General features: G+C 53.4%; 1 protein-coding gene across 1 annotated transcript in view; it reads right to left on the reverse strand.

Moving 5' to 3' along the window:
* The window catches only part of CDH22 (cadherin 22), a 123178-nt gene that overhangs the window by 27730 nt on the left and 82324 nt on the right, over positions 1-13124 (reverse strand). The window contains exons 5-7 of the mRNA XM_080684548.1: positions 9449-9616; positions 5505-5698; positions 2233-2486 (exon numbers count right to left, since the gene is read on the reverse strand). Of these exons, the coding sequence (XP_080540674.1) occupies positions 2233-2486; positions 5505-5698; positions 9449-9616 (616 nt within the window). The remainder of the gene's footprint in view (positions 1-2232; positions 2487-5504; positions 5699-9448; positions 9617-13124) is intronic.

Genomic DNA, 13124 nt, shown 5'->3' on the forward strand with positions numbered 1-13124 from the left:
GGGGGTTGAAAGACTGTGCCAACAGCCTGGGTAGAAGGGCGGTGGAGGAGTTCAAAGGCAGGACAGTTTTGGCCACAAGAAGGGTACAGCCAGCCCAGGAACAGAGTTTGAGCTCCTCAGCCTGCCCTGGAGGCCCGTCAGAGTTTACCTTCGCTGCCTCACTCCTCAGTCCACGGTAGCTGTCACAGCCTGCTCTTCCCCACGCACACAACCACGCCTCTGCCTCCACTCGTCTGCACACGCTGTTCCTCTGCCTGGAACGCTCGTCCCCTCATGTTTACATCTGACCAGACCCAGGTACTCAGCCCAGCTCCATTCCTGCCGCCTCTGGGACTCGGTTCCAGAGCCCCGAGGGTACCTCCCAGTCTGGGAGCCCCTGGGCAGTTAGTCGGATGGTGTCTGTGTCCTCCCCTGGGGCTGCCACAGAAGGTTGCACAGGTTTGTGTGCACTGTCCACTCCAAGACAGCCATTCACACAGACGACGAGGGCATGTTACCCATCTGGATTCGTGTCAGACTAACTTCCCTGCCCACTCTCTCCAGTGCTCAGCGCAGAGCTGGGCATATGGTGGGCTCAGAGGTCATTCACGGACTGTGTACAAGGGCTGTAGGGAGGACGCAGGGGCCTCCGGAAACTCTCTCTCATCTGTCTAATGGTAGCCATCCCCTCCACCCTTGATCCCCTCCACTGGATCAGTTTCTCCTACAATCCTTTCCCCTTTCTATCCTATCTGACCTTCTTCCAACCAAAGCCACAGCCAGGGGCTCCCCAACCCCAGTCTCCCCTCCCCTGTACCCTCCTGTCTCCATCCCTGCTCTGCCTTTCTCTCGACCTGTGTCTGTTTCTATCCTGCCAGGGAGGTCCCTTTGTCTCTCTCAGCTACTCTTGTCCTCTTTCTACTGGCTCTCCTCTCTCTCAGATCTCTTCCTCTCACTGTTCGCCTTCCCACATCTCCACGAGTGTCTCTCTCTTTGTCTCTTTCCTCAGTCTGTCTGTTTTTACATTTCGCCCACTCAGCACACATTCAGTGTGTGTCCACTGAGTGCTGGGCCTCGGGCAGCACCCTGAGGATACAGTGGTGAACACACAGGCATACATCCTCACCCTCAAGGAGCTTATCTTTTCATGGGAGAGACAAACAAAATAATTAGAACACAGGTGGTGTGTTAGATCGTGAAGAAGGCGAATGAAGACAATGGAAAATGAGGAAAGGCGATCTGAAGGGTTGGGGCTTGAGGTGGGGCTGAAACTTTAACAAGGGAGGTCAGGGGACGCCTCTCTGAGAAGGCCTCGCTCTTGAGCAAAGACCTGGAGGAAGTGAGAGGACAAGTCATGGCCGTGTTAAGGTGAAAACATTCAGGGCAGAGGGATCAGCAGTTGCAAAGGCCCTGCGGCAGAGTGAGCTTGGTGTGTTTGCGGAGCTGTGAGGAGGCCAGCGTGGCTGAGCAGAGTGAGCCAGGGGAAGGAGGGTTGTGTGTGTGGGTGTCTGAGAGGTTTACCGTGAGGCCACATCCCACAGCGTCTGGAGGTCATTGTAAGGGCTTGCTCTGATTCTGAGCCACAGAGGTGAGGGCGTGGGGCAGAGGAGGGCCATGCTCTGATTTACATTTGAGCTGTTTCAATCTGGCCCTGTGCCGATTCTAGATTGCAGAGGGGTGAGGGCAGGAGCGGGGAGACCAGCAGGCAACTGTGACAACCCTGGCGAGAGGAAGAGGTGCCAGGCTCAGGGGTAGCGAGGGTGGGGTGGGGTGAGAAGTAGTCAGATTCTGGATGTTTTTAAAGTGGAGATGACAGAGGCGGCTGATGGCTTGGAGGGCGATGAGAAAGACTGGAGTTGAGGGTGTCGCCAGCATTTTTTATGGAACTGGACGAAAGGAGTGGGTTTTTTGTTGTTGTTAGTTTTTCTGGGGAGCAGCCGAGAGCTCAGTTCCCAACAGGAGTCTGAGGTGTATAGGGGCGATCCAGGGAGCTGCTGAGAGGGAGAGGTGGCCAAGGCAGTGGAGCTGGGAGTCAGGGGCAGCTCCACTAGGTTCTGAGTCCCTTGCCTATCGGTGACCGACCTCACACGGCTTCCTTTGTCTCAGAACTCCAGCTGTGTCCCTCACTCTCCCCTCTCCCCATCCAGCGCGCCTCCTTCCCTCCCGGCCCGGCCCCCCTCCCACGCGGCCCACGAGTGCAGGGGCGGTGGCTGGAGAGCAGGCAGCAGGCGTGGCCCCGGGCGGGGGTCTCACCGGACGGGCCGGTTGGCGGCGTCGGGGTCCCGCGCAGTCACCACGCCGACCAGGGAGCCCACCTGCGCGTCCTCCTGCACCTCCAGGAGGCCGGAGGGCGGCCGGAACTCGGGGGGCTCGTCCACGTCGGTCACTGTCACGCGCACGATCGCCTGGTCGCGGAATGTGCCCAGGTCAGCGAAGCGGGGATCCACGAACTTGTTGAGAGCCTCCAGGACCACCGTGTGCACCGGCTGGGACTCGAAGTCCAGGCGCTGGAGGAGGAAGCAGTGGGCCAGTGAGAGGGTGGGGTCCGCTGGGGCCCTGACTGACCCCGAGGCACTCCCCGCCTCCCCCCCTCCCCCGCCCCAGGTGGACCCAGAGGGCCATGTGCAGACCCACGCTCTCTGGTTACAGGTCCCTGCAGGACCCTCTTGCCTAGGGAGACACAACCACTCAGGGCTAAACTGTACTAACATCCTGACTTTCACTACTCAGCACAGTGTGTTGGGGCATTTCATTTATTTATTAATTTACAAAGCACCTACTGTGTGCCAGTGCTTTAAACATATTAACTTACCTAATTTTACAACACCCCTAGAGGCCTGTATTGTTATCTCATTTCACACATGAAGAAATTGAGGTCTAGAAGTCTGTAGCTTGCCCAAGGTCACTCAGGCAGTCACTGGCGGAGGCTGGATTCAAACCCAGGCAGTGCGGCTCCCAAGTCCTTACCCCACAAGAGGAAAGGGCGGTGGCTCTGCTGCTGCTCAGCTGTGTGTTGTGGGCATATATTTAGCCTCTCTGGGCCTCAGGTGGGAGGATTAGATGCCATATTCCTTGGTACATAGGCGGCAGCAGCTAATGCGAGTTGAGCCGGCTAAGCCAGGCTGCCTTAGAGCTTTCCGGGAGATCTGGCTAAGCCCACACTGAGCCCCGCTTCTCATCGGGAGTGCTGATGGGTGACCCTCTGATGAATGAGCTCCGTGGCTGTGTTGGCTCTGGCCTTCTAAAAGACAATATCTCACAGCAGCGGTTTTCAACCGCTGTGCCGCAAGAATTTTTAAAGCCGGCAATACCTGACTATTTAGTCAGGGGCACTGACCTCTTTTCCCTTAGATTGTCAAAGAAAAACATGACAAGAGCCAACACAACAATAGCCGTCCGGTGTGCATGAATTAAGATTATACCTATCTTTTTGTCAGATCGGCAAAAATTATAATATGTTGTGTGGTACGCCGCAGAATTTTAGTAATTAGTTTATGTGTGCCATGAGATGAAAAAGGTTGAAAATCGCTGCCTTACAGCAAAGAGAAATTGCAATGGTGGGAAGAGAAATTGCAATGGGGGGGCTGCAGGCACCTCAGTTGCGTGGTGGGGGAGCTCTCCGAGTACAAGGGTGACCTTCCTAGAGATTAGCCTTGTGTGTAGGGACCCGCCTTTCCTCTCAGAACCTCCCACCCCCACCTTTTCCAGCAGCAAAAATTGCCACCTCCTTCCTCCCTCCTTCCTGTTGCCTGGGAAATCAGGATGCAGGGAGGCAGGCAGTGGCCTGGCCTGAGAGTGAGCGATGGGTTCTGGAGCCAGGTCATCAATCAGGCAGGGTTCTGCTCCCTGAGCCAGCACTGACTCCACAGAGACACCTTAGGCGCCAGTGCTGGAGCTGGTGAGAGGGGCCCTGAGTGGGGGAGGGGGGGCAGCACTGGGGGTGAGAGCAAGCAAGTGATATGCTGAAGCCTCAAGGCTGAAGATGGAGCCTGATTCTATTGCTCTGTGATCCTGTGCCTCTCTGGGACTCCAATTCCCATCTGTGAAATGGGCTCATCTTACAGTGAGGATACTCACTGTACAGTGAGATCAGAAGACTGAAAACCACATGGTGTTTAAAAGGGTGGATTCTGGAGCCAGACTGCCTGGGCCCACAATCCTCCTTTGCTCTGCAAGATGCATGACCTTGGATGCACATTACGGAACTCCTCAGGGCCTATGAAACGGACAGTAATAGTACCTCAGAGAGACGTTGTAGGGATGGAATGAGTTAATACATGGAAAGCAGGTGAAGGGTGCCTGGCACATTGTAAACACTTTATTATAAATACCTGCTATCATATTATTATCCTCTGGGAAGTAGTTGAAGAAACTGGCCGTTTTCTCTATGTTCAAGGTCAGCTGGAGAGTGGGTCTGAATGTACTTATTGAGCGAGTGAAGGGTTGTCAGGGGCAGATGTTTCTGTGGGTCCCGGAAGGCAAAGCCCAGGCTGATAGGAATAGATTTAGGGAGACAGGTTCTGGCTAATGGGAGGAGGAAGAGCTGGACAACGACAGGGAGTGAGCATCCTGTCCCTAAAGGTGTACAAAAGTCTACCACCATCCAAGAGCCAGTGCGGGGGATTTAGACCTCCTGCGGGAGAGCAGGGGTGGAGTGGACAATCTCAAAGGTCTGCACAAGCCTGTGTTGCCACGCCCATGACCATGTCTTGGAAAATGGACTTTGCTTCTTTATTTGACTTTCATCTTCCTCTAGGACTCACTGAGTGTGTACTTTTGACTTCTGGTTTCTGGACAAGCCAATGGGCGAGGAAGACGGTTAAACTCAGGAAAGAGAGAGCTTGGAGTCACAAGACCTGGGTTCAAATCCCAGCTCTATCCCTTATAGGTGGGACCTTGGACAAGCCCCTTTACCCCTCTGAGCCTGTTTTCTCACTTGTGAAATTGCACATTAACGATGTCTCCTTCAGCAAGAAAGGCCAGGATTAAAGGAAATGATGCAGGTAAAGGTCCTGGTGTGGACTTGAAGTAGCACTTAGTAGTGATTAAAAGCACTGATTCAAATCTGGATTGAACCCTGGCCCTGACAACTAGCTGTGCAACCTTGGACAAATCACTTAACCTTGCTGTGCCTCATTTTCTCCTTTGTAAAATGGGAAGGAAACCATCAGCATTTTCCCAGGTTGGTCCTGGGTTTCTGTAAAGACCTGATCCCTGGAGTGGAGTGGGGTGGGAGTATTTGGCTGTCAGCGGCCTCCCTGACTCCATCCCCTAGAGTAGGGGTGGGGAAGCTTTTTTCTGCCAAGGGCCATTTGGATATTTATAATATCATTCTCGGGCCATACAAAATGATCAACTCAAAAGATTAGCCTGCTATATTTAGTCAAACATTTAATGAACTCACCCCTAATGCCTTGGCAGGGCCACACCAAATGATTTCTCGGGCCTTATACAGCCTGTGGGCTAGACATTCCCCACCCCTGCCCTATAGCCTGCCTCCCCCATCCCTCCTGGGGCAGCCGTACCTTCTGCACTACGATGATGGCCTCCTGAGTGTCGCTGTCCGTGGTGACCTTGAACACATGGCCACCGGTGCCGCTCTCCTCTTTGAGGTGGTAAGTCATGTCCGTGTTTTCACCCACGTCCGAGTCCTCGGCCTTCACGCGTCCCACGGCTGTACCGATGGGGGCCGACTCCTTAATGCTGAACTGGTACATCTCTGTAGGGGATACGGCTGTGAGCAGGGATGGGGCAGCTTCCACCAGCTCTAGGGGAGAGCAGGGGGGCCCAGATGGGCTCCAAGGAGAGCAATGTCTGCAAGGGGCTCCCAGGTTGGCCAGGAAGTTGCTAGGAGAGGCATGTCCTCTGCAGAAATGCAGGGGATAGTGCAAAGAGGAGGGTCCTAAATCGGACCCTGGGTTTACTTGCTGATTAATTTGGGAATGTGCCTGCAGTTCTTTGGGCCTCCGCTTCCCCATCTGCCCAGTGAGGGTGAGAAAGGAGAACCATGGTCAAGGCTAAAGTTCTGGAGTCAGTCCTGGCTATGTAATCCTGAACCTTGAATCCCTCTTCTATAGAACGGGAATAACAGTGTCTTCCTAACGGCATTGTTATCATGATTAACTTAGATGGCAATGCCTGCAAAATGCATACTGCACTGCCTAGCACATGGTAGCTACTCAATAAATGGAACAAATTATATTAAAACAGTGAGGTTTTATGCTGATTTTTCTGTTGACATTGATTTCTGCTTGTTTATTGAGCAGCTATGATGTCCCCGATGCAGTTTTAGGCACTGGGGTTACAGCAACAAATAAAACAGACCAACATCTCAGTTCTCACAGTGCTTTCTTCTTAATGGAAAGAGAAAGACACTAAACACATCAGTAAGACAGGCATGTGTCAGATGGTGATGGGTACGTAGGAGAAGAACGAAGCATGTGGAGGGGAGGGGAGGGGAGGGGAGGGCTGATGAGGGTGAGTGTGGACGTTTAAACAGGGTGATCAAGAAAGGCTTCACTGAGAAGGTGACGTTTTTGCAAAAGACCGAGCCAAGGAGATATTGGGGAAAGAGCATTCCAGACAGGAAACAGCAGGTGCAAAGGCCCTGAGGTGGGTGCAATGCCTGGGCTGCTTGAAGAATGGCAAGATGACCATTGTGGCTACAGGAGCGAAGCAGATGGAAAACCAGAAGGAATGAGGTCAGATGGAAAGCAAACAGCACCCTGACCTCTCCCCAGAGCTGAGGCTGAGGTGAGGGTGATCTGCTAAATGACGGGTCCGTGCAGATGAAGCAGGGGTTGTGGAGGTGGGTGCTATCTCTTGAGGTCCCCACACAGGCCTGGATACCCCTTGTGTAAACTGGATGCCTCTCATTCTCACACAGTAGCTGGGGCCGGGGGTGGGCGGCTCTCTCTCTCTAAGACACAGCTGATCATGCCACTTCCCTGCTTTAATCCCTCACATAGCTCCCCACTGCCTCGGGATGGAATTGTGTAAGTTACTTGGCTGGCCCTACAAGAAGCTTGCTGCTGGCTCCTGGTGACACCTGCAGCCTTATCCCCCTGCTTCCCCACCCCAGCTCTAGCTTCAGCCAGGCGGCAGTCCTTGTAATTCCTTAAATATGACTTGCTCTGTCTCACCTCCGGGCATTCCGCTCTGTATTCTCCTCCCTGCCTTTGCCTCCTCAATTCCCACTCTCCCTTTAGTCTCATAGAATGTTACCTCCTCCAGGGAACGTTCCCAGACCTCCAGGTTCTGCTTCTATGTGCCCAGGGCCCCCAAGCTTATCCCAGTGTAAGGATTACTGCATTTCCCTATTACTTATTACTCTCTGTTTATTCTCATATTTTTTCTCTCTCTCTCTTTCAGAAGGCAGGGACCACATCTCTTATTCATCAGGCATTCTCAGTACCTGGCAGAACACCAGACTGTCACATAAAAGAAATGTGTGAGTGACTAGTGAGTGAATGAATGAAAAGCAGCATGAGTTACCAGTATTTACTGCCCAGATTAACACAAATGAAATAATCTGATAATACAAAGGGCTAGCGAGGATGTGGTACAATGGACACATGCATTTCTTTAAAAAATATATATTTTTATTGATTGATTTCAGAGAGGAAAGGAGAGGGAGAGAGAGATAGGAACATCAATAATGAGAGAGAATCATTGATTGGCTGACTCCTGCACACCCCCTACTGGGGATTGAGCCCCAAACCCAGGCATGTGCCCTTGACTGGAATTGAACCTGGGACCCTTCAGTCAGCAGGCCGAGGCTCTATCCACTGAACCAAAGTGGCATTTCTTCATGGGGAAGAGAGTTTGGCTTTCTTTAGTAAAGTTGAAAATGAGCATATCTCATGAGCCAGCTATTCTGCTCCTCTGTATATTCACTGAGCCATTGTGCAAAATGGCATTACGAACTGTGCAACAGTGTTCCAAGCAGCATCCTCCATAACAGCCTCAAACGGAAAACATCCCCAATGTCCATCAGCAGTAGAATAGCAAAACTCCGGACTACTATACAGCAATGAAAATCAATGAAGGACAGCTATAAGTAACAACAGATGATTCCATAAATGTAATTTCGAGAGGCAAATAGCATGACAAACACTTTGTATGGTGTGATCCCACTTATGTAAGGTTAAAAGCAGGTGAAATGAAACTCTGATGTTAGGGGATGCACACATAGGTGCACTGACCCTAAGGAAAAGCGAGGCGGTGAAGTCCACGAGCAGATAGATTCTGGTTAATTCTGGAGGAGGCGGGGAGGGGGAGAATTATGATCAGGAGGGGGCCAGTGGGGGCTCGGGGGTCCTGCTTGGTGATTACAGGAGTGTGCGCTTTACACTGATATTTTACGCCCTTCTGTTTGTGTGCTCTATTTCCCGATAAAGAAATGCTAAAGATGGATAAAGAATGAATAAACGGGTTTTCCTGGGGCCCTGGCGCCTTTTCTTTTCTCTGCTCCACCCCTTCCAGCTCAGCACTGGCACAGAGGCTGGCACAACTGGGCAGAAGACTGGGTGACTCCCACTCCTCTACCTGGTGCTTCGAAGCTTCCTCATAGAGGGTGGGGCTGGGTTCTGTGCCAGGGTCCCTGTGACTGTGCCCACCCGCTCCACGTCTGGGCTGAGGCGCTAAGCCGAGATGACGCCACCACACTCCCAGCTAGGATTGGATTCCCTTATCTCCTGGGGGTCAGTCCCCTGTGGCGGGGCCTAATGTGAGAGCAGCAGACCTTGAGTAATGACTCGCCAGATAGGAATCAGCCCAGCTCCCTGCGGCATTTAGTCTCTGCCAGCCTCCAGGCTTCCCCGGCATAGCGGCATAGCTCTTCGCCTGAGCCTGGGACAGAGGGGCTAGCTGGGCTGATGGGGAGGTGGGAGACTGGGCCAGGTAACCCCCATCCCCTGCTGTACCAGGAGAGGCAGAGAGTGAGAAGGCCTTATAATTCAGAAGCACAGAATCGTGCCCTCCAGGCTCAGAGGAGGAGGGAAGACCTGCCACTCCAGACCTCAGGGTCTCCAAGCACAACTATGTCCCGTGGCCTGGGTATGGCTGCAGCCTCTTTCTGTATCCCTATGTCTGCCCCACCCCTGTGCAAGCCTGGGTCAGTGGCAGATCGCGTGCAATAATCAGGATAGGGTGTGTGCAAGGGCCGTGAGGGGTTGGGTGGGTGGACAGATGGGAACTCCCCGCCTGGAGGAACCAAGGTGAGGGGTGAGGAGGTCACCGTGTTACTTGGATGTATGGACAATCGGACAACTTTGGGGCCCTCCTCTGCAAAACGCGTGATCGGAAGGGGTCTGGGGCAAGTGGCTGGCTTGGGTGGGTAGAGAGACAAATAGATGGGAGTCCCTCTTTTGGTGGGAAGCCAAAAGGGAACTTGGGGTCAGTGGGTGGCTTGGACGAGCTAACAGACAGATGCACAGATATTGCCTCCTTCTGGGAAGGCCTTACTTACTCTGCGGGAAACGGGGCGGGTTGTCATTAACGTCGGTGACCACGATGGTGACGGTAGTGGAGCCAGAGAGGCCGCCCAGCTGGCCTGCCATGTCTGTGGCCTGGATCACCACCTCGTAGCGCTCCTGGCTCTCGCGGTCAAGGTCAGGCACCGCAGTCCGGATCACGCCTGTGGACGCGGTAGGGTGAGGCCCAGGATGCTCACATCGGCTGCCAGCTGATATGGAGACCCCTCCACAGGCAGAGGCGGGCGCACTCAAGTTCAGCAGGGAGTGCAGAAGGCACAGTCCTGGCCACAGTCCAGGTGCAAGCTCAACAGCCACCACACATACTCTCTCTCTCTCTCTCTCTCTCTCTCTCACACACACACACACGCGCTCATACAGATATGCTCACAAGATCACACAGTGAACTGACACTCTGTACTCCACACACTCACAACACTGTCACACATACACACAGCTCAGATTCATACATACTTTCAAATACACACACACACACACACACACACACTCATACAGACATATTCACACACCTGCTTTCAAACACACACTCATACATACATATAGTTTCAAAAACACATTCTCACACATATAAGCATACACATAATCACACACTCACACACAACATAAAAGCAACAGAATGGACAATTTGGTTTACTAAAAAGAGGCATAGGGACTAGAACCTGCCACTATGTGACCCCCCTCCCGGGACCTCAGATTCCCCATGTGAGGGTGACCCTGCTATTCCCTGAGTGAGCCTGGCCTGTGCCTGATCGCCTCTCTGTGCATGGCACTCAGTCCAGAGGCAGGCACAGAGCAACAGCTTGGTGAATGTTTAACAAAGTGAACTGGACTCGACCCCACACTCGGTGCACTCACTATGGAGTCACACACTAGGTATGTCTCATCCACTCATGTGCTGTATACATAAGCACACATACATGATCACATACACTCATGCACACTAACACACACTCATTCTCACCCCCCCCTCCATGATGACATCATCCTGTGTCCTCAGAGCCCCAGACCCTGGCCCCCAGCCTGGCCGCAGATTCTCTGTCCAGGCACCAGCTAATGGCCGAACAGACAATCCTTCAAGCTGTTAATGGATGCAGGGGTAGAGGGGCGCAGGAACGGGGTGACTGCAAGATGGACTCTGCTGAGGGGAAGGCTGAGTTTCTTGTCTCTCTGCCAATGGAGACGAGGGTGGAGCGGGGAGTCGATGAGGCATTCAGAGTCTCCCCCCCTGACTCACTCCAACCTGCCGAGCACCAGGTGGTGACAGGTGGTACCCAGGGCCTGAGCGCCAGGTGGAGTCATGCACCAGCAGCCCCATGATGTGCCCCATAAAACCCAATCTCCGAGTCCTGATGTCCCCAAGCAGCCTCCAGACTCCAATAAAGGCAATGGAACTGGAGAAGAGGCTGCAGTGTGTGTCTGTGTGTTTGCGTGTGTAGCTGGGGGAACCGGGGCGGGGGGCACCTGGGGGCTGCCCTGCTTTTGTGGGACCACATGGAGAAATGGTCTGTGTACCCTCTCTAACAAAGGTCACCCAGACCCTTTATACGTGGCCCCGGAGACAGCTCAGTAGGCCCCCTGCTGACCCCTCTGTTAGAACAGGTCTCCCTGAGGAGAGGGAAGTCTTGGAAGTAGATGAGCTTGGGATCAACCCCAGATCTGCCATTTTTGGGCCGTGTGACTTGAGCAAACCCCTCCACCTCTCTGAAACTCAGTTTCCTCATCTGGAAAGTGGGACAACCTTCATAGGGAACAGGATTTCCCCGCCTCGGCACTATGGACATTTTGGCAGGATAATTCCACCTACTAGACACCAGTAGCAGCACCCTCCCCACCAAATCCAGTTCCAAAAATGTCTTCAGACATTGTCAAATGGTCCTGGGGACACATCAGTTGAGAACCACGAGTGTGGAGTTTCATCTCATGAGAATTCCATGTGACAATGACAGTCCCTACTATCGATGAGCATGTACTCTGTACCTGGCTCTGTACTAAGTACCTGAAGTGAACTGTCCCATTTAATCCTCTCAACACCTTATGAGGAAGGTGCTGTGATTATCCCCATTTTACCGAAGGGGAGATGGAATCACAGAGAGACTAAGTGCTTGACCAAGGCCTCACATGTAGAAGGCGCACAGCCAGGATTCAAGCAGGAACTCCGGGGCCCGCGTCCATGCTCTGACCTGCTCTGCTGGCACGGAGTAAGGAAGAAGGGTCCCTACCCAGCCTGTCTTGCATCCCCTGCCCCCCGGCCCCCCCCCCCCCCCCCGCCCCAGCACATGGCACAAGGGTAGGGCCCAGGCCTCTGACAGAGGGATGCCATTTATGTGGTCCTGTCTAAGCCCCTGGAACATTCTTGCTCTTCTCAGTCCCAACCAGGAAAGCTGTTTTTTTCAATCATGCAGCAGGTCCTTCTTGACCTACCCCTTCCCCCCCAATTCCTGCACCTCAACACTTATCGTGAGGGGATGTTGTTTCCTCTGCCTCTCTGGGGTGGTGGAAGGAGGGAAAGAGCAGAAGGGACAAGAGAGGAGAAGATAAAGGATGAAGGTAGCAGAGAGGGAAGGAGAGGAAGAGGAGAGAGAGAGGAAAGGAGAGGAGAGGAGAGGAGGGGAGGGGAGGGGAGGGGAGGAGAGGGGAGGAGAGGAGAGGGGAGGGTTGGGGAGGGGAGGAGAAGAGAGGAGAGGAGAGGAGAGAGAAGGAAAGAGGACCTGGGGAAAGAGATGGACAGAAACCCAGTGAGAGGCAGGAGGGAAAGAGATAAGAGGAAAGGGACACACATGGAGACAGAGGTAGAGAAAGGGGAGGTGAAGGGCTTATAGAGATAGAAACAGAGGGGAGCAGTAGAGCCAAGAGAGAAATCACACCCAGGAGGAGACAGTGAGAGAGAAAAAAACAGAGACAGTGAAACAGACAATAGTGAGGCAGAGGGACAGGAAGCGGTGAAAAGAGGTGGGGGCAGGGAGGAAAAGAGAGGGCAGATGGACAGATTGACAGTGGAGGGGCCACCAGGCCCGACACAGGGGGGCCCTGAGTGAACCAGGTGGAAAGGCAGGGAGGGGAGCTGACCAGCTGAGCACTGTCTGCTAAGCTCTGGGCGTGTCACTTTTCATCTGGGATCTCACTCCATAAGCTTGTTTACAAAAAGCTCAGCAAGGGCTTGGAGCAGGGGTCTGGCTGAGGTCCACACCTGTGGGTGAGGAGCCATGTGCACGGGACTGGCCGCCTTGCTGGCCTTGCCACTTTCAGCTCCAGAAGAAATGAGGATATGAACTCTTCTCTTTTGGAAACTGGTGATGAAGCCTTGAGTGTATGATCAGGTGCCATCTCTCGGTGACTGGGAGGTGGGTACCCATGGTGCCGCTGGGCCTTGCCTCAGGGTTACCCTCAGTGGTAGGTTGCTATGGTAACAGCTCCCAATGAACCATACCTCCTGGAATCCACACCATGGGTCATCCCCTCCCACACTGACTCTGGCCTGGGCCACCTGACTTGCTGTGGCCAATGGGACATCAGCAAGTGTGACAAAAGCAGAGGCTTGATAAGCTCTGTGTGCTGGGGCCTGTCCTCTTGGAACTCTGAGACCACCAGACAATGAGAGGCAGAGGGACAGGAAGCAGTGAAGAAAGGTCAGGGGAGGGAAGAAAAGAGAGA

Source organism: Plecotus auritus (genome assembly GCF_963455305.1).
Source record: "Plecotus auritus genome assembly, chromosome: 8".
Lineage (NCBI taxonomy): Eukaryota > Metazoa > Chordata > Mammalia > Chiroptera > Vespertilionidae > Plecotus > Plecotus auritus.